Source organism: Gymnoscopelus braueri (assembly GCF_963280865.1).
Source record: "Gymnoscopelus braueri genome assembly, chromosome: 11".
NCBI lineage: Eukaryota > Metazoa > Chordata > Actinopteri > Myctophiformes > Myctophidae > Gymnoscopelus > Gymnoscopelus braueri.
The window spans coordinates 9,771,491-9,792,370 of NC_137613.1; the positions used below are offsets into that span (position 1 = coordinate 9,771,491).

A 20,880-nucleotide genomic window follows, 5' to 3' on the forward strand; every position below is an offset into this window, starting at 1 on the left:
CACTCCAAAGCATCCAGATGTGAAGGTTCCCACTCCAAAGCATCCAGATGTGAAGATTCCCACATCACAGCATCCAGATGTGAAGGTTCCCACTCCAAAGCATCCAGATGTGAAGGTTCCCACTCCAAAGCATCCAGATGTGAAGATTCCCACATCACAGCATCCAGATGTGAAGGATCCCACTCCAAAGCATCCAGATGTGAAGGCTCCCACATCACAGCATCCAGATGTGAAGGTTCCCACTCCAAAGCATCCAGATGTGAAGGTTCCCACTCCAAAGCATCCAGATGTGAAGATTCCCACATCACAGCATCCAGATGTGAAGGTTCCCACTCCAAAGCATCCAGATGTGAAGGTTCCCACTCGAAAGCATCCAGATGTGAAGGATCCCACATTACAGCATCCAGATGTGAAGGATCCCTCACATCCAGATGCGAAGGATCCATCACATCCAGATGTGAAGGATCCCTCACATCCAGATGTGAAGGATCCCTCACATCCAGATGTGAAGGATCCCTTACATCCAGATGTGAAGGATCCCTCACATCCAGATGTGAAGGATCTCACTCCACAGCATCCAGATGTGAACGATCGCACTCCAAAATCCATTCCAGTGGAAAAGGAAGCAGTGCCTGAGAAAGATTCCTGTGTCCATAAACCTGGTGAGAAGAAGAAGCGTCCCACTCAGAACACCTCTGTGGAACGTAGAGCAGATACAGGCACCGGTGTGAACAGAGAGACTCTGAAACAAAGTTCAGAAGAACAGAGGACCGAAAAAGACCAAGCGACGGGGTCGGCTGTGGAGTTGACGGGGAGAGGACAGAGTTCTGAGAGTCGGGAGACGACGGCCCTGAAAAGGAAGCGTGACGCGGTAGAAGAAGAGGCCGGAACAGAAAGGGATGCGACCGGCGAGAAAAGCCAGAGGAGCGAAACTGCCGTCAGGCCAGAGGCGGCGGGTAAAAGGCAACGACTCGGCGGCGCGGAGGAAAGGTCGGCCTGTGAGAAGATCCAAAAGACGCGCAAAGAAGAACAAGACGGAGCAGGAGACGTGAGCAGTACTGGCCAAACGGCGGAGGCTTTGAGTGACGTGGCAGCGGAGACAAACACACATGATCAACGTGTGACACAGAAAGGTACGGTATGTCATTGGTTCTCAAAGTGGGGTCCGGGGACCCCCCAGGGGTCCTTGGGAGGGTCCCCAGCTAAATGTGTTAATATGGCATCACAATCATTTTAACCACTTAAAGGTTACAAGCTCATAGCATGGCACCGAGTCAGACAGTCAGTTTATATCATTTATTATACCAAAAATATCCAAATGTTTGCCCCAGATTAGGGATGCTAGCGTTCATGTGGTTAATGTTATTATAACGTTTTCACAAAGTTTGTGAAAACGCTACGTAGGTCGTATTAACAAGACATTTACAGATCATAAAACCTCTCCACTGTTCAGAACATCTCCTAAGACATTCTATTTTCCACTAGGGGTCCTAACCCTTTTTCAGGCCAAGGACCCCCTAGCTGAGAGAGAGATGAAGCAGGGACCCCCCTCTATATTGTATAAAGTAGTGTCTCAGATTCAACTCTTTTTTTTAATACTTGGTCTGCTCTTTTTTCCCTCTACACCTACTGTATAACTCTTTGCCAAAAATAGCCGATCTACAAGCTCGGCTATTAGATCTGCTTGTAGATCCGATGAGCTTGTAGATCTGCTATTTTTGGCTAAAGTTCTCAGAAAAGGGATTGCTAGGGTTCAAGTGGTTAAGGTAAAAAAATAAATCCTATCACACAAAAATTTGGTGGACCCCCTGTAGTAACTCTGAGGACCCCCTGTTGAAGACCCCTGCACTAACTGATGTATAACCAGCCAGTTCAGGTGTTTGAACTTCTCCATCATGCTCTGCGTGTGTGTGTGTGTGTGTGTGTGTGTGTGTGTGTGTGTGTGTGTGTGTGTGTGTGTGTGTGTGTGTGTGTGTGTGTGTGTGTGTGTGTGTGTGTGTGTGTGTGTTCGTGTTCACAGACTTCAGGAAAGAGAAAGAGCTCGTTGCTGAACAGGACACTTTGCATGGACTCCGGCCAAACGCTCCTCCTCGACCTGCAGACGCCCCGTCCGCTGCTTCTCAGGTGACCCACGACATCCAGGTCAGCCCCACCACGCATCCCCAGGGCCTTCAAACCCCTCCGTCCACATCTGACTGTCAACCCGGGGCAAACGCACTCGTCTCTGACGTCCAGGACAAGCCATTCAATGCTGATCTCCAGCAGCACCAAGTCGAGTCGCCAACCGGCCAGGCAGTGGTGGAAAAAGTACGAAATCTTTTTTTAACTTAAGTAAAAGTATCAATACTGCAATTTAGAAATACTCTGTTAAAAGTTGAAGTCCGGAATTCAGAATTTACTTGAGTACTCATCATGCAGAATGTCCCACTTCACAAGTTTTCAAATGTATACTACAGTATGTATACAAATCTTTTGAAAATAGCAGATCTACAAGCTCACAATGCGACGCATTGTGAGCTTGTAGATCGGCCATTTTCAAATGGCCGAAATGTATATAGGGCTGAAGTGGGTAATGTATGTTATGTAATAATAATCAAAATCTGCAACGTAACTAGTAACTAAAGTTTTCAAATATTTTTTGCGGAGTAAAAAGTGCAATATTTGCCTCTTGAGATGTAGTGGAGTATAAGTAAAAGTAGAGAAAAATGGAAATACTCCAGTAAAGTAAAAAAAATCCTCAAATGTCGTACTTAAGTACAGTACTTGAGTAAATGTACTTAGTAACTTTACACCACTGCCCCCAGGACACTCCAGAGGACATGGAGCCCACAGTTTCAAGCACAGCCCTGTATGACTACATCAACAGCATCAGCAACCCTAAAAGAAAAGAGCCAGTCATTGGTCAGCATACTCTCTTATTTTTGTGTTTTCTTAACCCATTCAATCCGGGAACACATCTGTCATTTAGATTTTATGTGTGAAAAATGTGTGCAAATCTTTGAATACATATATTCTTTTGGAAACAACATTTTTAACGCAAGTGTTTGCTTCTGGGGTTCTAAAATGTAAAAAGAAATGTAGCTAGTGGTATATATATATTCAAAGATTTGCACAAATGTTCACGATAAAAAAAAGAGATCTACAAGCTCATAGCGCGGCACTCGGTGCCCCCAGATAACAGTGAAGTGACAATTTAAGGACTTTTAAGGCCTTTTGAATTCCTCAAAAGGGGAAAAAAATACCTTTACTGCATCAAAAGTAATCAACAAACTATACTATAAAAACTGGTCAAACATCGACCAAATTGTCAAATAATATAAGAAAGAGGCAAAAAAAATTGAAGGTTTACGAGGCTGTGAGCTTGTAGATCTGCACTATTTTCACAATATGTATCTGTGGAACCGAGTCAAAGTAAACGTAATGCCTCAACTCTTACAATTCCAAGTGCTTGTCAGGGTGGGAGGGGGGGGGACCAGTTCAAATATGATTATTTTGGGGGTTCGCGGCCTGAAAAGGCTGAGAACCACTGCTCCACAGTACTTGCCATGGTGTTCACTATTTTGACTGTTCTGTGACACTGTGGTCCAGGTTTGAGCATGATGACAGAGCTCCAGTGGCCGGATAAGGACCAGTTCCGCAACCGTTTCCGTTGTGACTGCTGCTGCGAAGACATGGGCCGTTCCCGTCACGTGTCTCACATCTTATCTGGCAAACACCGCTACAACTACATAGTAAGTATGTGAGCCTGTGGTGGCAAAGGAAACCTCATCTTAATGCTTCATTTTATACTTTGTCATACAAATTCTATATGCTATTCTACAAGATGTGCTGAAAATAGCCATTCTACAAGAACAAAGGGATTCTTGCGCCTCAGCCTTAAACGGCCAGTCCGGTGCGTCACAGGGGTAGGGACAATAGATGCAGAAGAGAGAACGCTGGAGCAACACGGACAGTTTAGGCCTTTTATTTATTTCGGTGCAAGTAAAACAGATAGACTGACGTTTCGGTCTTTCGACCTTCCTCAGAGTCATAGGTGGCAGCATCAAGGTAGACAATTATATACAGAGGTGAGCATGGGCTGTGCTCTCAATAAACCATTGGTGGATGGCCCTCTGTTTAGTGGTAATGACCTAGTACTGCATGTCACAGTCTCAAGGTTGCGCCTATCAGTAATGATTAGGCTTAGTTCTGTGCATGTGGACCATTTAGCATATTACAAGATATAAAAGATAGTATACACATATAATGCCTTGGTAAGGTTAGTTTAAAACAGTGTACAAGTAGAAAGAGGGGCCAAGCAATGTTGGGCCAATGCAAAAACACTTTCAATACATTTTGACTAAATTATATATATATTTTTTAGCCATCCTACAAGCTCATAACACTGTCGAACGATGGAGTATAAATCAGGCTTAAACATAGGCTTAAACAAAAAATTAATATATGTCTTTTTTTTTTAAATCTAAAAATGAATGAGTTAAGTACAATTTTGTCATCATGTGCAGAGATGGCATTATTTGGAGTTTTATTAGACCAGCAATTTATTATAGGAGTATAAGTAGTGCATCTTTATTAGCAAGAAGAAGAATATTATTGTGTACATGTATTGTATTGTGTGAGTGGAAATCAACACTGGCCCCTAAAGCATCTGTATGGCTTAAATTCAATTCAAACAACTTTATTTTCCTTTCGGAACTTCGTTTGTGCAGTGGTTAAAAGACAAACATACATATAGTCAATACATATATACCTATGTCACTATAAAAGGCACAAAGTTCATTTAATTAAAACTACTACTTAAAAGCATGATAAAACTTAAAAGCATGATAAAAAATTATATATTATATTGCAACCCATGTGTTAGCGTGTACACTACTAGCGTCCATCAGGTGGAATAGTCCAACGTGTTTGAGGGAGGGAGGGAGGGGGGGGGGGCTCCACCAGACCTAGATGTTCAGCAGTCTGATGGAGGTAGGTACAAAGCTATCTGAGCCCCTTTTTGAGAGTTTCGAAGCTCTGTAACGACGGCCTGAGGGCATCAGTTTGTAGTGTGTATGAAGTGTGTGTGTATTGTCGTGAACTATTTGAGAGGCCTTCTTTACTGTCCGTTTCTTGTGGAATCCTGCTGAGTGGCTCCTGGTCCTTCCCAATGATCTTGCCACTGATCTTAACAACCCTGTCGAGAGGTTTCCGGTTAATGACCCGCATCACCCCAAACCATGATGTGATGTTGAAGGTCATGATGGATTCCACAAAAGACTTGTAGAAAGCCTGCAGGATTGATGGTCGGACCTGAAGCTTCCTCATCTTCCTCAGGAAGAACAATCGTTGTTGGCACTTAGAGTAGATATTCTCTGCGTTGGTCTTAAAATCGAGCTTGTGGTCGATGGTGGTGCCAAGATATTTATACTCCTCAACGCGCTCTATTGTCTGTCCATTTATCTCCAGGGCCGGGGGAGTGGGCGGGTCACGCCTGAAGTCCACCAGCAGTTCCTTTGTTTTGCTTGGGTTTAGGTCCAGGAAGTTGCTCTCACACCACTCTGCAAACCTGTCCATTACCCCAATGATGCGGTCATTGGAGTTAGTGGTGTCAACAATAACCGTGTCATCAGAGTACTTGATGAACAGCATCTCAGGGTCTGAGCTGCTACAGTCATCTGTATACAGGGTAAACAGGACTGGTGAGATAACAGATCCTTGTGGTGCCCCGGTGGATACAGTTCTGTTGGAGCTGTAATAGCCGTTGAATCTAACGGTCTGGTGTCTATCTGTGAGGAAGGAGAGAATGAGCAGTATGAGGTGGGGATTGACATTCATCCGGAGGAGTTTCTGTCCAATCAGATGAGGTTGCACGGTGTTAAATGCACTTGAGAAGTCCACAAATACCATCCTGACAAAGGACTTGGACTTCTCCAGCTGTGTGTAGGTGTGATGCAGCAGAGTTATCACCGCATCATCCACACCTCTCTGCTGCTTGTATGCAAACTGGAGTGGGTCTGTGTGCCCACTAACCTCCCTCTGTAGCTGAGGTAGAATGAGCCTTTCCAAGCTCTTCATCACCAGAGATGTTAAAGCTACGGGGCGGTAGTCATTATTGCAGGTGGGGTTATTTTTCTTAGGGACTGGGCAAATGATGGAGGACTTCCATATGGTTGGTATGGAGTGTTCAGACAAGGAGCGATTAAAGAGTCTACAGAAGACATCAGCCAACTGCTCATGACAAACCTTCAGCAAGCGCCCACTGATTTTGTCAGGACCTGGGGCCTTATAAGGGTTTGTTCTCTTGAGCACCCTTTCCACCTCCCTTGGGTGAAACTCTAGGTTGGTGTTAGTCGCTGCATTACACAGGAGATTGGTGGTCAGCTCCTCCCTCTCCTGAGTGAAGTTGTGTGTGTCAAACCTGCAGTAGAAGCTGTTCAGGTTCTCTGCAAACTCCACACATTCCTCTGCTCTTAGGTGGGACGGGGGTTTGTTGTTTTGCACGCCAGCAAGTGTCTTGACACCTTTCCAGGCATCTCTGGCTTTGCCCTCCTGGAAGAGCCTTTCCACCTTCTCCTTGTACTCCCTTTTGGCCTCTTTAATTTCCTTACTTAACCTGGCCTGACCTGACCTCATGATGTATCTATATTAGGAGAAAATTAAATTAAATTTGAGGGGATCACCGGGAACATTTGATCGTGCATGGGGCCATATGATTAAACATATAACTAGTGTATGGGGCCATATGATTAAACATATAACTAGTGTATGGGGCCATATGATTAAACATATAACTATGAGGGAGTGCCAGGAAGGATAGCAAGGGAAATCATAATTACTGTATAAATTGATTCATTTATGTTTATTATAATTTATTTAGTGGGGGGGTAGATGGGTTACTGGATACATTTTGTACTTGTCAAAATCAAATACTACAGCAGAAAATGTGCTCATGTAGCCTGACACTCTGTCGGAGTTGGTTTGAAAGAATAACAAGAGAGACACTCCCATATGGTTCTGACTGATTCAAACTGAACTGTGACTTATAATACATGTTTTGTTTTTTGCAGAAAAAGGTGCGTCCTCATATGGTCGATGGTTGGCCTCGACCAGATCGTCAGGTGCGCCAGCGTACGTCTCCAAAGCTGCTAGACCTGGCTCAACAGGTGGAGAGAGATGAGGGATGGGGAAGAATGAAGGTAATGTTTTGCCTTCATCTTTTATCTTCTTATATTAACCGCCGAAATCCGGCTTTGGGGTTAATAAAAGGTAATCCGTGCGGATTCGGACAGAATCAAAGCTCTAGTCTCGGTGTACTGTAGCTACATACTGTAGCAAGATTCTAGCACTTTCCAAGAGCCATAGAATGTAACAGCTCTTCATTGTTGAATCCTTTTTTTACTGTCATAACAAAATAAGTTGCTGGTTGCTTGGCTGCTGGAGACAGTGACCATTATTGAAAGTGACCAAGGATGCTTAGTTTAAGATTTACATTAATTGTGGGATATATTCTGTGGACCACACCATGAATATCTTTTTTTTTTTTGGGGGGGGGGGGGTATTTTTTGGGCTCCCCAGTGTCTCTTGTACCCCAAAAAATATTTTTTTTTAACATTCAGTCATTCATTCTCATTTCAGAGATTTTCAGAATGGGCGTGTCTGAACAGGCCATTTCAGAATGGCAATGCAAGTGACATCACTTGCATTGCCATTGCATTGATGCTGGCCAGACAGAATTGCTCAGTAGCCCCCCCCTGCCCAAGAGGACGTTTTGGTATTGCAGCTGAAAGTGCTGTATAAGCCAGAGACAATTGACTTGGGATGAGTATATCTGAGTGATGATTTAGGCTCAAACCCTTTGAAAAAGGTTTGAGGGACATACACCATATGATATTAAATATCAAATATATTTTTTAAATTCATGGTGTAGATCCTTTAAGGTGGCCATTCCATATTTTGAGGTTAGAATGCAGAGAAAACATGTCAATTGTGGACATAAGCAGTGATTTATTTCCTTCATCTATTATCAACTGGTAACCAAAACCCAGCATAGCAGTCGGTCATTATTGTACACCTGAGAACTTAAATGAGTTCCAATAGGGAGTTCCAATTCAACTGTGTCTTCTGTGTCTGTCTGTCCGTCTGTCCCCCACATATCTTGAGAACTGTCTGACCGATTGACTTCAAACTCGGCACGACACAAGGGAGTGATGTGCCGAGTTGGAATACGGTCGGATCGGCAGTTGTCCAGAAAATAAATGTGCGGGATCTCTGCATATCTGACTGTAGGCTGCGTATCTAGAGAACCGTCTGACTGGTCACACTTGGTGTGCGTATCGCCGAGGGAGCGCATTGTGTTGAGTTTGAAGTCGGTTCGGATCAGCGGTTGTCCAGAAATATTTATAGATCTCTCTGTCTGTGTCCCTTTTATGCCCATATATGGAGATCTCTGTATTTGTCCATCTGTTTGTGGCTCTTTTATGTACATACTGTATATGGAGATTTATGAAAGAGCTGTAACAGTATTGGAAATCAAGGGGAATAGTTATCATGTTCTAACTTGTGTTTAGCCATTTGAACTATGTTAAATAAATAGTCACTTACATACTATTGTGTGCTGTTTTAAAGGTGACTGTGATGGGATCGTCCACAAGCCTACACCTGAAACCTACAGCGACTATTAAAACCAACCAACAAGTTGGGACAACCTCCGATGTGCTTGCAACCAACTCAAATCTTGCCATCAGTTCCAAAACGACTGTTACCACATCCAAACCTGCAGCCCCATCTCATGCTGCAACCATCTCCAGCACAGCTGTCGCACAGGCCTGTGGTACCGCAGCTGCCCCCAAAAACAAAGCCGCCTCCAAAACGTCCGAATCCATTTCGAAAACGGCAACCAACCAACAAGTTGGGACGACCTCCAATGTGCTTGCAACCAACTCAAAACTTGCCGTCAGTTCAAAAACGACTGTTACCACATCCAAACCTGCAGCCCCATCTCATGCTGCAACCATCTCCAGTGCAAAAGCTGCCATCTCAAGAACCACAGCCAATTCCAAACCCATTGCACACATCTCTGAATCCACCACCGCCGTCTCCAAATGTACCACACCTACGACCACCTCTAAACCAAGTACAACAGTCGGCCATTCCGCTACAGTCATGTCCAAGCCTACTGCGGCAACCTTCTCAAATACAAATCCAGACATCTCCAAATTGTCCAAATCTATCACAACCATCTCTAAACCTACTACGTCTATGATCACCTCCAAACCAATCTCCAGCTGGCTAGTTTTCAACGCAAAACTTGAACAACGTTCCAAATCCACTGCAACCATCTCCAAACCTGCATCTGCGGGAGTTGCGTCTAAAGCTACAAGTGCGTCAGATAAACCTGTCACCGCCTCCAGCCCAGCTGTCGCACAGGCCTGTGGTACTGCAGCTACCCCCAAAAACAAAGCCGCCTCCAAAACGTCCCAATCCATTTCGAAAACGGCAACCAACCAACAAGTTGGGACGACCTCCAATGTGCTTGCAACCATCTCTAAACCTACTACACCCACGATCACCTCCAAACCAAGTACGTGTCCAGTCATCTCTGAATCTCAGGAAGCTCTCTGGGAAGCTATGGACGCTCCCTTCATAACTGGAGCTGCTTCTGAAGCTACGAGGGCTTCAGGTAAAGCCACCACCATCTCCAGTGCGAAGTCTGCCATCTCCAAAAGTACTACATCCATGACCACCTCTAAATCAAGTACAACAGTCTGCCATCCCGCTACAGTCATGTCCAAGCCTACTGCAACCTTCTCAAATGCAACTCCAGCCATCGCCAAAATGTCCAAATCCACTGCAACCATCTCCAAACCCTCTTCGTCTACGGGAGCATCGTCTAAAGCTACAAGCACTTCAGGTAAAGGAGCCACCACATTCATTCCGACTGTCGCACGGACCTGTGCTACTGCTGCTACCCCAAACAATGATGAAGTTGTCTCCAAAACATCAGAAACCGCTCAGAAAACGGCGACCAGCCAACAAGTTACAGAGGCATCTCTGTCTGCCACCAAAACCCATACCACCTCGACTACCTGTCGAACTAATGAAGATTGCTCCAACATCGGCCATATACAGACCTGTGTGAGGTCAAATAGTGATGATGGACCACAGCTCTCTCTGATCACAGCCGTGTCTCCCGCATCTTCCTGTGGGAGCAGCCCTTCAGAAACATTAGAATCCACCGGGCAATCGGAATCCACAACGAATGAACCTGCAGTGGGTCAGTATTCATTATTTGAACCACTTTAACACTGGTGTCTCTATTTTGGGCATGTCATTATTGGCAAGATTGTTCACAAATGTTAAGAGCTTTTAGAATCCAGGGTTCCCACGGTCATGAAATTCCTGGAATTATTTTGAAATGAGAAAAAACTGTTTTCCAGGCCTGTAAAAGGTCAAAAGAATTAATCAAATGTTTTGGAAAATCTTTGGCTATCGTCTCTGTCGGGTGGAAACCTCATGTGTCCAAAACTGTTACTTTTCAGGATTCAAATTCTAAAATGGCAAAAGTAGCAGATCTACTGCTAGTAGTAGCAGATCTACAAGCTTGTAGATCTGCTACTTTTGATGCTTTTGTGTGATGCTGTATGATTTACGAAAAAATACAAAAAGTTAAACTACGGAGATAAGAGGTTTCTGCCCGACAGCAACAAAATATTGCATGAAAGATGGGTAAAATGTGGTAAAATGCAGTGCTACTTGATACGTTGTTAGCGTGTAGCAGGGGCGTCGTTACGCTAGCCTGGCGTAGACAGACTATATCACTGCGTGGATATGAGTCTGGTGCTTCTATGAGGAAGTTTTTTTTCCAAGGGGGCGGGATCAAAACAATGACTCTAGACGCAATTGGTTAGACCTACAAACCAACTACCAATTACAGTCTCCCATATTCGAATACTGGGCCCTGATTGGTTACCCACGTCTTCTGGAGCAGGAAATGGATTCTCTATGGAGCGGTGCCAGACCCAAATCCCAGAGTGCAAAAATTTTTTGCACTCGCAGATTCGTCTGGTCCCAGGCTATCGTTACGCGGCTTCGGTGGCTATAGCCACCAATGTTTTATCCAAAGCCACCAATAAAATATATATATATATATTTTTTTAAATATATATTATATATCTATAACCCTAACCTAACCCTACCCCTAACCCTAAAACCGAAATAAAGTAACACAAAACGGGGGGAAAAGTACCCAAATCCGCCGAAATCCGCCCTCCCCACGCGCGGGGAGGAGGAGGAGGGTATAGTTTGTTGATTACTTTTGATTACTTTTTTCTTTTCTTTCATTTTTTTGTAGGTATAAAAAAGGTCTTAAAAGTCCTTAAATTGTCTTCTTGGGACCCCCAAAAAATCGAGGTTGAGAACCACTGCTCTATAAAATATTGCTAATGGTGTCCACTATTTACTATCTTCGTTTTTCATTCAGTGGAGCCAAAACCTTAATAATTACCTAACCACTTAAACCCTATATACTTTGTTGACCCCCCCCCCCCCAGGGGTCTATCCTTTGCCAAAACCATGATGTCTTTGTTAGTTTTAAGCTCGTATCATCCTGTTTTCAGTTTCTCATCTCCATCTGTTTCCCATCATCGTTTATTTGCACTCATCCACCAACCATCACTTCCGTCCCTTCTCTCACCCATAGGTAATGAAACGAGTCAAAGACCAGATCGTTTGGCCCCTGGCTCAGAGTCCCCACCACTGCACACCTTATCCCACGACATCCGTTCTGAAAGCCCACAGAGCTGTGATGTTCGGTGGCAGCAAGAGGGTTCTCAGGATTCCACGGAATGGCAGGAGGCTCCTCAGGATCGTGGCATACAACCATGTCCTCAGTACTCTGGTACAAGTCAGAAAGCACCTCACGACCCTGGTATACAACCGCAGAACCCAGCGCAGAGGGAGAGAAGAAGCATCAAACTAGAGGAAGCACAGAAGCCACTGGGATGTCCAGATAGATGGCCGTTCTTGGACTCCAGCGGACACCAGCAGCAACCTGTTTTGCAACCGCTGCCCCGAAGCAATTCAGCAGGTATGTGTGGATTGAGTCGCCATCTATTTTAATTATTTTTTAGTTTTATGTTATCATTTCTGTTTAGGTTTGTATCTATGAGTTGATTTTTGTCTGTCCCTCACAGGGAAAAGCCGTGTGTCCCATTTCCTAAACGTGAAGCTGTCAGAAGCCGAGAGAAAGAAAGTCGTAGGTGAGTGTTTGTTTGCCCTTTTGTTGTGTTGAGATTTGGTTGCAGGGGGTGTCAACAAGGATTAAACAAGTCAAGTGTTTTAGAGTCAAGTATCAAGTAAGAATTACATCAGAAGTCTTGGAATACGTTCCAAGTCATTGAGCAAAATCAAGGCCTAAGGCACAACTTTTAGGTTGTGCCTTAGGCACAACCTAAAAGTCTTATCTTTTAAAAAATCTTTTATCTTTTAAGAAAATAAACAAAATTCCTGTTGCCATATACAGTACATAGCAACGTCTAAAATGACTCGGATGCTTTTCCAGTTTTAAAGGTATAACAACCAAAAGGCTTAAAGTCATACATGATGATGTTCACGTTTGAGTGAAAAATGTTAATGGCTCAAGGCTAAAGTCATAGAAATTGCCACTGACATTGACTCCAGTCTCTTTCCCACATGGAATCCAAATATTGCTGGATAAAAATATCCAGCAACGGCAGTGGATCACATAATTTGGCCTCTTTGATGGATAAGTTCTACAGTATATACAGGGCCCTATCTTGCGCGCCGCCTTATCCCTTTTCTGCCAGCGTTTTACTATTTTGAAAAATAGCTGATCTACAAGCTCACAACGTACAGATGTAGATCAGCTGGTTGAACTATTTTAAAATTATTTTCAAAATTATAAAATAAGTGTGTGTGTGTGTGTGTGTGTGTGTGTGTGTGTGTGTGTGTGTGTGTGTGTGTGTGTGTGTGCGCGCGCCGCCCCCCCCCCCCCCCCCCCCCCCCCAGGTCTGCCATTAATAGTGGAGTGTCAATGTGAGATATCTAAGGGTCAGAGACTCTCTCCATTCTACATGTGCCGTTGCTGCCAACAGCAAGTCCAGATCAGTCACGTCTGTAATCACGTGATCAGCATCGATCACCAGCGCAAGTATATGGTCAGTGGCCTTTCCGGCACCTCTCACTTATTATCATTTTTACTAACCAAACCGAGTGACTCTTATAATTGTGCCATGCTCTAACATTAACCGTCTCCCCATGACCAAATAGTTTAATTGTAATTGTGTCTTCTGCCTTAGCCCTTTTACGCCTGAGGCCCGATTCTAATGCCTTCAAAATCAAAACAGTTTTCTGAAAAAACGTACGTTGCTATATACAGTTAATTCTAATATCTAAAATGACATATGCTCTTGGGGTAGTCTAACCATGTGACTTAGCAAACAGCGTGTGCATGTTAAGTCCATATGGGGCCTGACAGGAAGCATGTGTGCACTGCATAATGTCCTCAGTGTGTCTTGATAACCGTTAACCGAACTTGCACTAAACAACGCTTTTCTAAACTTTCACTGACACCATGACATGCAGGCCTGACCACAGACGGTTTCATATCCTCTCCTGTCGGTGAAGAGCAACTAGCAGAGCAACTGCTTCCCTGCTTACAGTCTTAGCTGCTTACAGTCTCCTGCTTAGGTAGAAGATGTCTGCAGTCAGATACGTGTATGTTGTGGTTCTCAACCATTTCTGGATCATGGCCTACTTGAAAATCTTAGAATCATTTGCGCGCCCCACCCTAACCCTAACCCTATTGTCATGCAAATTAACCTTATTTTTGTATATCCAAATATGGCAGTGGCAGTGTTGAGTTACAGTTTGAAATGTCTTCTGTAAGTCTGTGTTTGTAGTGGAAGGAGTCCCCCAGTTTAATGGTTCTGTATGTCTGTGTTTGTAGTGGAAGGAGTCCCCCAGTTTAATGGTTCTGTATGTTTGTGTTTGTAGTGGAAGGAGTCCCCCAGTTTAATGGTTCTGTATGTCTGTGTTTGTAGTGGAAGGAGTCCCCCAGTTTAATGGTTCTGTATGTCTGTGTTTGTAGTGGAAGGAGTCCCCCAGTTTAATGGTTCTGCATGTCTGTGTTTGTAGTGGAAGGAGTCCCCCAGTTTAATGGCTGGAATCTGGAACCGGGAGAACTGGAGTGAGACAGAGAAGACGGAAGGCTTCGAGTTCGCCATCAACCAAGTCGCCGAACGGGAACAGTTTTTCCAAAGGGACGCTGAGGTAACCAGTTCGGATCGTCATGGTATACCATGTAGTTAACCTCTGCTGTGGGTAGGGTTGGGATCCGGAACCTGGAGGAACCGAAGGAACCGGATCCTGGAACCGGATCAATCGGTTCCGTCACATTTGGAACCGCTTCTGTGGTTTATCGGTTTTATCACACTGTCAGAGCTGGTCATGTGATCTTTTATCACGCCTGCTATTCAATTACAATACTAGTGGTTCTCATACCTTATTTCAAGGACCACCATAACTCTGAGAGGGTACACAAATCAGTGTTGATTTCTTCGACTAAAACCATGACGAAAAATTTTGGTCAACTACCTTTTTTCACTGACGAAAACTAAATATAAACTAAGCTGTGATGACTAAAACTAAGACTAAATATATTGACGATTTCGTCAACAAATAAAAACTAGACTAAAATGTTAGTGAGTGACTAGTGGAGAAGAGATCCAGTAGAACTAAAAGACAATTGTTGCGCGCTGAAAATAGCAGATCTACAAGCTCACACGTGTCGCGCTGCGACGCGTTGTGAGCTTGTAGATCGGCTATTTTCAGCATGCAACCAAGTATTTTCAAATATTTTAGTACTTTTGGTACTTTAAGTACCGTATATGTTGATGCCAATACTTTTGTACTTTTACTCATGTCCTGTGTTCATTGTGAACACAGGCCTTTTACTTGTAACAGAGTATTTTTATATTGTGGTATTGCTACCTTTTCCACCACTGATCTTACCTATTGTGATGTTTTCTCTTGTCAAGGTTCGACTGCTTGACAAGGACTCATACCATCGAGTCCGAGTGGCTCCATTCAGTGAAGGTACACAGCAGTTCTTCATCTTTTCATCATGAATCATAACGCTGTCATTACGGTACAAACATCCATGTCTATTCACAGCTATGGTCCTCTAATGTGTGCTGTTGTTGTAACTGTAGTGGTTTGATTGTTGTCTGTAGGCATCCACATACTGGAGGACATCTGGAGACGACAGAATCTGACCTCCTCCTGTCCACCTGCCGCCCAACAACCACCAGGTGAGAACCTCTCCCATCTACAGACAAGCTTTATGTTCCACTAAAACAATGTTTAGAATTAGAGGCAGACAAGAGCAGAGATGCATACAAGGACAAACATCAAAATACAAATACAGATATGTCTCAGGTTGATTTTGACAGCTATTTTTTATTTAGTTTTAGTCATAGTCTTTTGAATAAAATTCCATTTAGTTTTAGTCATATTTTAGTCATCTGAAATGTTTAGGTTTTGTCTAGTTTCGTCGACTAAATCTCCTAAGATTATAGTCGACTAAATCTACAGTTGATTTAGTCGACTAAAATGTACTTTGGCAGTGCCTTGATGGCGTCGTAATGGCTGATTTTACACTTGGTTACATGCTGAAAATAGCCGATCTACAAGCTCACAACGCGTCGCAGGGCGACGCGTTGTGAGCTTGTAGATCGGCTATTTTCACAGTGCAACACCCGAGCGCAACCAAACATAAAATGACTTGTCTTTTAGTTCTACTGGATCTCTTCTCCACTCGTCCCTCTCTAACATTTTAGTCTAGTTTTTATTTGTTGACGAAATTGTCAATATATTTAGTCTTAGTTTTAGTCATCGTAGCTTAGTTTTTATTTAGTTTTCGTCAGTGAAAAAAGGTAGTCGGCGAACATTTTTCGTCATGGTTTTAGTCAACGAAATCAACACAGGTGAGAACCTCTCCCACAGACGAGCTTTATGTTCCACTAAAACAATGTTTAGAATGAAAGGCAGACAAGAGCAGAGATACATACAAGCCGGACAAACATCACACACAAAATACAAATACAGATTTGTCCCAGCTAGTGACCACTGAAGTTGATAATCTTATCGTTTCCCCAAATTTAGAAGCGGCGGACAACAAACGTTTGAAAAAAGGTCTGACTGAGGCGACTCCGATCAGCGTGGCCATCGTGAAGACTGAGCCGGTCCCAGAGCCTCTCACGACCCTGAGCGCTCACAGCTCAAACATAACAGGTGTGTGTGAGGTCAACATTACTCCCAACACATAGAATGTTGAATATAAAACCATGTCTAATTGTCTCTCTGCTGTTTCCAGTCACCATTAAACAGGAGGTGAAACAGGAAGACCACACCCACCCCTGTTTCTCTGGACATACTGGTAAATACTGACACTGACTGGAACACAACTTGTTTCGTTGTCCTGAAACGCTGCTGTTTTGACCAACTTTACTATTATAGTTAGTTCCAAGGTGGCAAAAGACTTGCAGTCTTTTTATACTTCAGGCACTTTTTTGTTAACTTAGATATACAGTGCACAGTAATAATTCAGTGTTAATTTAACTCTTGAGAGTACAAATATCACCAAATGGACCCGTACATGTGTGTCGTGTGTGCATGCGTCCCAGTGCAGTTGTCACCAAGGTCCTTTATCCCATTTAGATTAAGTTTTCTGAAATACTTCAAATATTTATTCAAAAATGACAAAAATAAATGTTGCTATATACTGTACATAGCAACAAGGACCCCAAAAAGTGTTCCCGGCTTGAAAGGTATAGTTACGTAATGGGGTTCCAGGTCTAAATGGATTATATAACAATGAGTGGAGGTGTCACAACATGTAGCATGAACAAAAATAATGCAATGCTGCTTCTACACACCAAAACCCAGTCTTTTAATCTAACCCTCCAGTTTACTCAAAGACGTAGATTGACCCCTTATCTGTCAACAGGAACTCCTGTGGTGATGTTCTGTTCACCTCACAGAGTCACAACAGATGAATGAGCCTGCAGGCCATCTGTTTTCAGGGAAGATAAACACAAGGTCTCACTGATAAAGCTGCAATCCCCCCACTAGTAGCTGTATGGAAGTAATGTTCAACAGGCTTGTGTAATGAATATGTTAGGGTGTGACCATGACAACAAGTCCAAGAAGTGCTGCTTTGTTTCCCCAGTGGTACAGACTGCCAGTGGTGGAAAAAGTACTATTTTTTTTTACTTAAGTAAAAGTATCAATACTGCAATATAGATGCCAATACTATAGAAAGTATTGGCATCAAAATATACTTAAAGTTCCAAAAGTAAAAGTACTCATTATGCAGAATGTCCCATTTCAAGTTTTCAACTGTATAAATATCTTTTGAAAATAGCAGATCTACATGCTCACAATGCAGATCTACAAGCTCACAACAACAACAAAAAGTCGCATCGCAACGCATTGTGAGCTTGTAGATTGGCTATTTTCAAACGGCCGAAATATATATAGGGCTTAATAAGTGGTTAACGTATGTTTTGTAATAGTAATCAAAATCTTCAAAGTAACTAGTAACTAAAGTTTTCAAATAATTGTACTGGAGAAAAAAGTTCAATATTTGCCTCTGAGATGTAGTGGAGTAGAAGTAAAAGTATTTGAAATTGGAAATACTCAAGTAAAGTACAGTACTTAAGTACTGTAAATGTACTTAATTAATTTCCACCACTGCAGAATAAAAGGAAATCCTAGGCACTCCGTCTTGAAAAATCGTATTTTCTCATTTAGAGCAAGACAATCAGATTGACCAAACGTCCGTCTACCCTCTCAGGTCTTCATCAAGCAGCTGCTTCCTCCTTTCGTTTTAAAATATATCCTAACATATTTCTCTTTATTTTTTTTTGTCTCCCCAGAAAAGAGAAAACCATTGAAACATGGTTTGGATTGTGTGTCATCGATTGGAGATGCGGGGACGGTCAAACGGAGAAGAATTTCGAATTCACCCCATGGTGGTGGCACGTGTGACGGCCCTTCAAGTCTCTATTCAAACGTCTCGGCGCCTGCCAGCCAGTGCCCCTCTCCCCAAAACCAAGAGGCCAGAGTGAAAGTAGAAACCACACCGGTCCCTACAACTGTGGTTTCTCAGTTGGTGCAGCACTGTGAGGGTTTACACATGCCGCCTGAGCAAAAATTGGAGCTGGTCTTGAAGTCACTTAAAACCTTAGTTTGCTCTAACTTCAACCTTGATTGCCCTCCAACAAAGCCAGCCTCAGCTGCATCTACTGAGCCGTCAACCACACCTTGGTTCATAGATCCTTCTTCACAGCCCGTCCTTCAGTCCACCCCGTCCGATGCTAAACAAGCCTCGTCACTGCTGATGTTGACCTCTGTGACCGCTGTTCCCCTGTCCCCTCCAGCCAACAAAGATCTGCCCTCTAGTGAACCGATAACATCCATCGTCGACGTGAACAAGTTTCAACACTTTGCATCTTTGGTGCGAGCCAAGCAATCAGGGAAGGACGTCTCTCCCAGTCAAGAAAGCTCTGAAAATGCCATTGTAGGTCGCGTGAAGCCCAGGATGCAATTGGACTCAAATGTCAACTTGCGCAACTCGTGCAAAAAACGTGCGGCCCCGAAGCCTGCAGACGATGACGTCTGGAACTACGAGAACCGGCAGTTCACGCCAGGAAGAAGAGCTACCGACGTCATCGGTGACGATGACCAGTCTCTGGAAAGCCACCACAGAGCAGCCAACCCAGCAGGTGAAGACAGTCCTGTTACCTCCAACCCACCTGCTGCCAGGGCCGTCAGCTCCACTGAGCTACAGCCCCGGGGAGACCAGGCCACTCAGTTGTACTGTAATCTGGGTAATCTGGGCATCGGTAATGCCCAGGGTTCTACAGCCACAGTCACCACAGCCACCACGGCCACAGTCATTGATCCAAACACTGCTCAAGCACTGCAGGCTAGTATGTATAACACCATGGTCTCTCCTTTTAACATCGGGGTCGGTCCATACATGGGCAGTCCCATCACCGTGGTGAACCCAAACCCCACTAGCCAGCAGTTTACTGGTTCTGATTACAGCGTCAACCAGCCCACCGTATCAACGGTAAGCACCGGTGGCTCCCTGCCAGCTGCAGGCTATGGCACCCTAGTTTATCCTTACAGTCAACTCATCCAGAGCCCACATTTCCCACGTGGATATCCGTCCGTAACTGGGGCCCAGAGCACTTATTTCACACACGGATATCCATCCGGAGCTGGGACCTGCCAGAACTCTTACTTAACACATGGATGTCCGTATGGAACTGGGCCTGCAGGTAGTGTTTCCCAAGCTCCAGACCCGCACTCTGTGTTCTCACAGTACCCTACTGGAGGACTGTTGTACCCGATCCAGACCCCCCCCCAGCAGGGGACCGGACAGGATGTGATGTTTGGAGGCCCCTATGCCACCAATCTGACTGCCGAAGGCTGGCTTGACGTGCAAAGACGACAGCAGCCGCAATAATGTTCTGGGGAACGGTGTCTCTTATAACACCCACTGGTGCTTTGGTATTTACTGTTGAGTAACAGCCACAGTTTAACCCTTTAAGACCGGGAACGCATCCGTGTGTAATTTTTAGATTTATTTGGCTATTCGAAAATAGCTCATAGATCTGCTATTTTTGAAAAATCGTGAAAATGTGTGCAAATATTTGAATATATATATTTTTTTAAAGCGAAAATGTTTAACTCTGTTACAACTTCTGGGGGGTCCCTGGAACAAAACATTTTGATATGGGGGTCCACGGCCCAATACATATAATATTTGAGAACCACTGATATTATAGCAACAAATACATTTAAAAAAAAAGGATTTAGGATTTTGAAGACATTTATAGAATCCCCAGAAGCAAAGATTTGAGTTACAAATGTTCGCTTTAAAAATATATACATTCAAAGATTTGCACACATTTTCACGATTTTTCAAAAAATAGCAGATCTACAAGCTCATAGTGCGGCACTCGGTGCCGCGCTATGAGCTTGTATATCTGCTATTTTTGACTAGCCAAAGTATAAGATAATGGTTAAAATGACAGATGCTTTCCGGGTCTCTATGGGTTTAATTGTATGCTCTACTTGTGTTGTTTAGTTTACTCTCCTCTTATCTCACACTGGTACTTGTCATTGCGATTCCTCTGACCCTATAACCTCTGTGGATCCTTGCATAATGTCAGCCTCACAATGACATAGTGTTTGTTTCTTTACCTTTTTTTTAAATGACATAATGTCTCTTAATTTGTTGTCGGCGGCTGGATTGAGTTCAGCCATGTTGCGTTCAGCAACGACCCAGTTATTTATGTTTCACTGACGTTTTACCTCCAAGAAGCTGGGAAAGAAAGCTTTATTTTGTTTATCAAAGATGTTTTTTTATGCCTGAGAGGTTGATAAATTTATAGAATGTATTAATGTATCAATGTACAGTATAATTCATGTCTGACCCTTTGTAAGTTAAATACAGGTTACCAGGAATGTTTTGTTGTTTTTAGTTAGGTTTTTAAAAAGAGACATGCTTTGTTTTATTACCGAGTGAGAAAGTATTATCACGATGTTTTGTTGGTGTTTCTTTTAAATAATCTATGCATTAAATGGATTTTTGAATGTATTGTATTTAATGTGAAGCAAAATGCATTTTTCTTCCTTTTCCCCCCTCTGTATTTTCACACCTTTTTCTGAACAGAAACAGTAAATCTACCTAAACAATCAAATTACTTCATCCCCATGTTTGTGCCGAATCTGGGGGGGAATGAGATCAGTGGAGCTCCCTCTGGTCAGAATCAGAATCAGAATCAGTTTTATTGTCACATCACA

The 20,880-nt window shown here is 43.5% G+C and overlaps 1 protein-coding gene across 1 annotated transcript in view; it reads left to right on the plus strand.

Annotated features, from left to right (window-relative positions):
• The window catches only part of LOC308094910 (uncharacterized protein), a 103,194-nt gene extending 82,649 nt beyond the window's left edge, over positions 1-20,545 (plus strand). Inside the window, exons 35-49 of the mRNA XM_080441733.1 lie at positions 281-1,133; positions 2,021-2,307; positions 2,805-2,901; positions 3,589-3,731; positions 7,050-7,178; positions 8,608-10,255; positions 11,681-12,067; positions 12,174-12,239; positions 13,009-13,157; positions 14,137-14,271; positions 15,039-15,096; positions 15,234-15,311; positions 16,165-16,293; positions 16,376-16,438; positions 17,940-20,545. Coding sequence (XP_080297859.1) covers positions 281-1,133; positions 2,021-2,307; positions 2,805-2,901; positions 3,589-3,731; positions 7,050-7,178; positions 8,608-10,255; positions 11,681-12,067; positions 12,174-12,239; positions 13,009-13,157; positions 14,137-14,271; positions 15,039-15,096; positions 15,234-15,311; positions 16,165-16,293; positions 16,376-16,438; positions 17,940-19,537 — 5,820 coding nt within the window. The 3' untranslated portion in view covers positions 19,538-20,545. The remainder of the gene's footprint in view (positions 1-280; positions 1,134-2,020; positions 2,308-2,804; positions 2,902-3,588; positions 3,732-7,049; positions 7,179-8,607; positions 10,256-11,680; positions 12,068-12,173; positions 12,240-13,008; positions 13,158-14,136; positions 14,272-15,038; positions 15,097-15,233; positions 15,312-16,164; positions 16,294-16,375; positions 16,439-17,939) is intronic.
• The last annotated feature ends 335 nt before the right edge of the window (positions 20,546-20,880 follow it).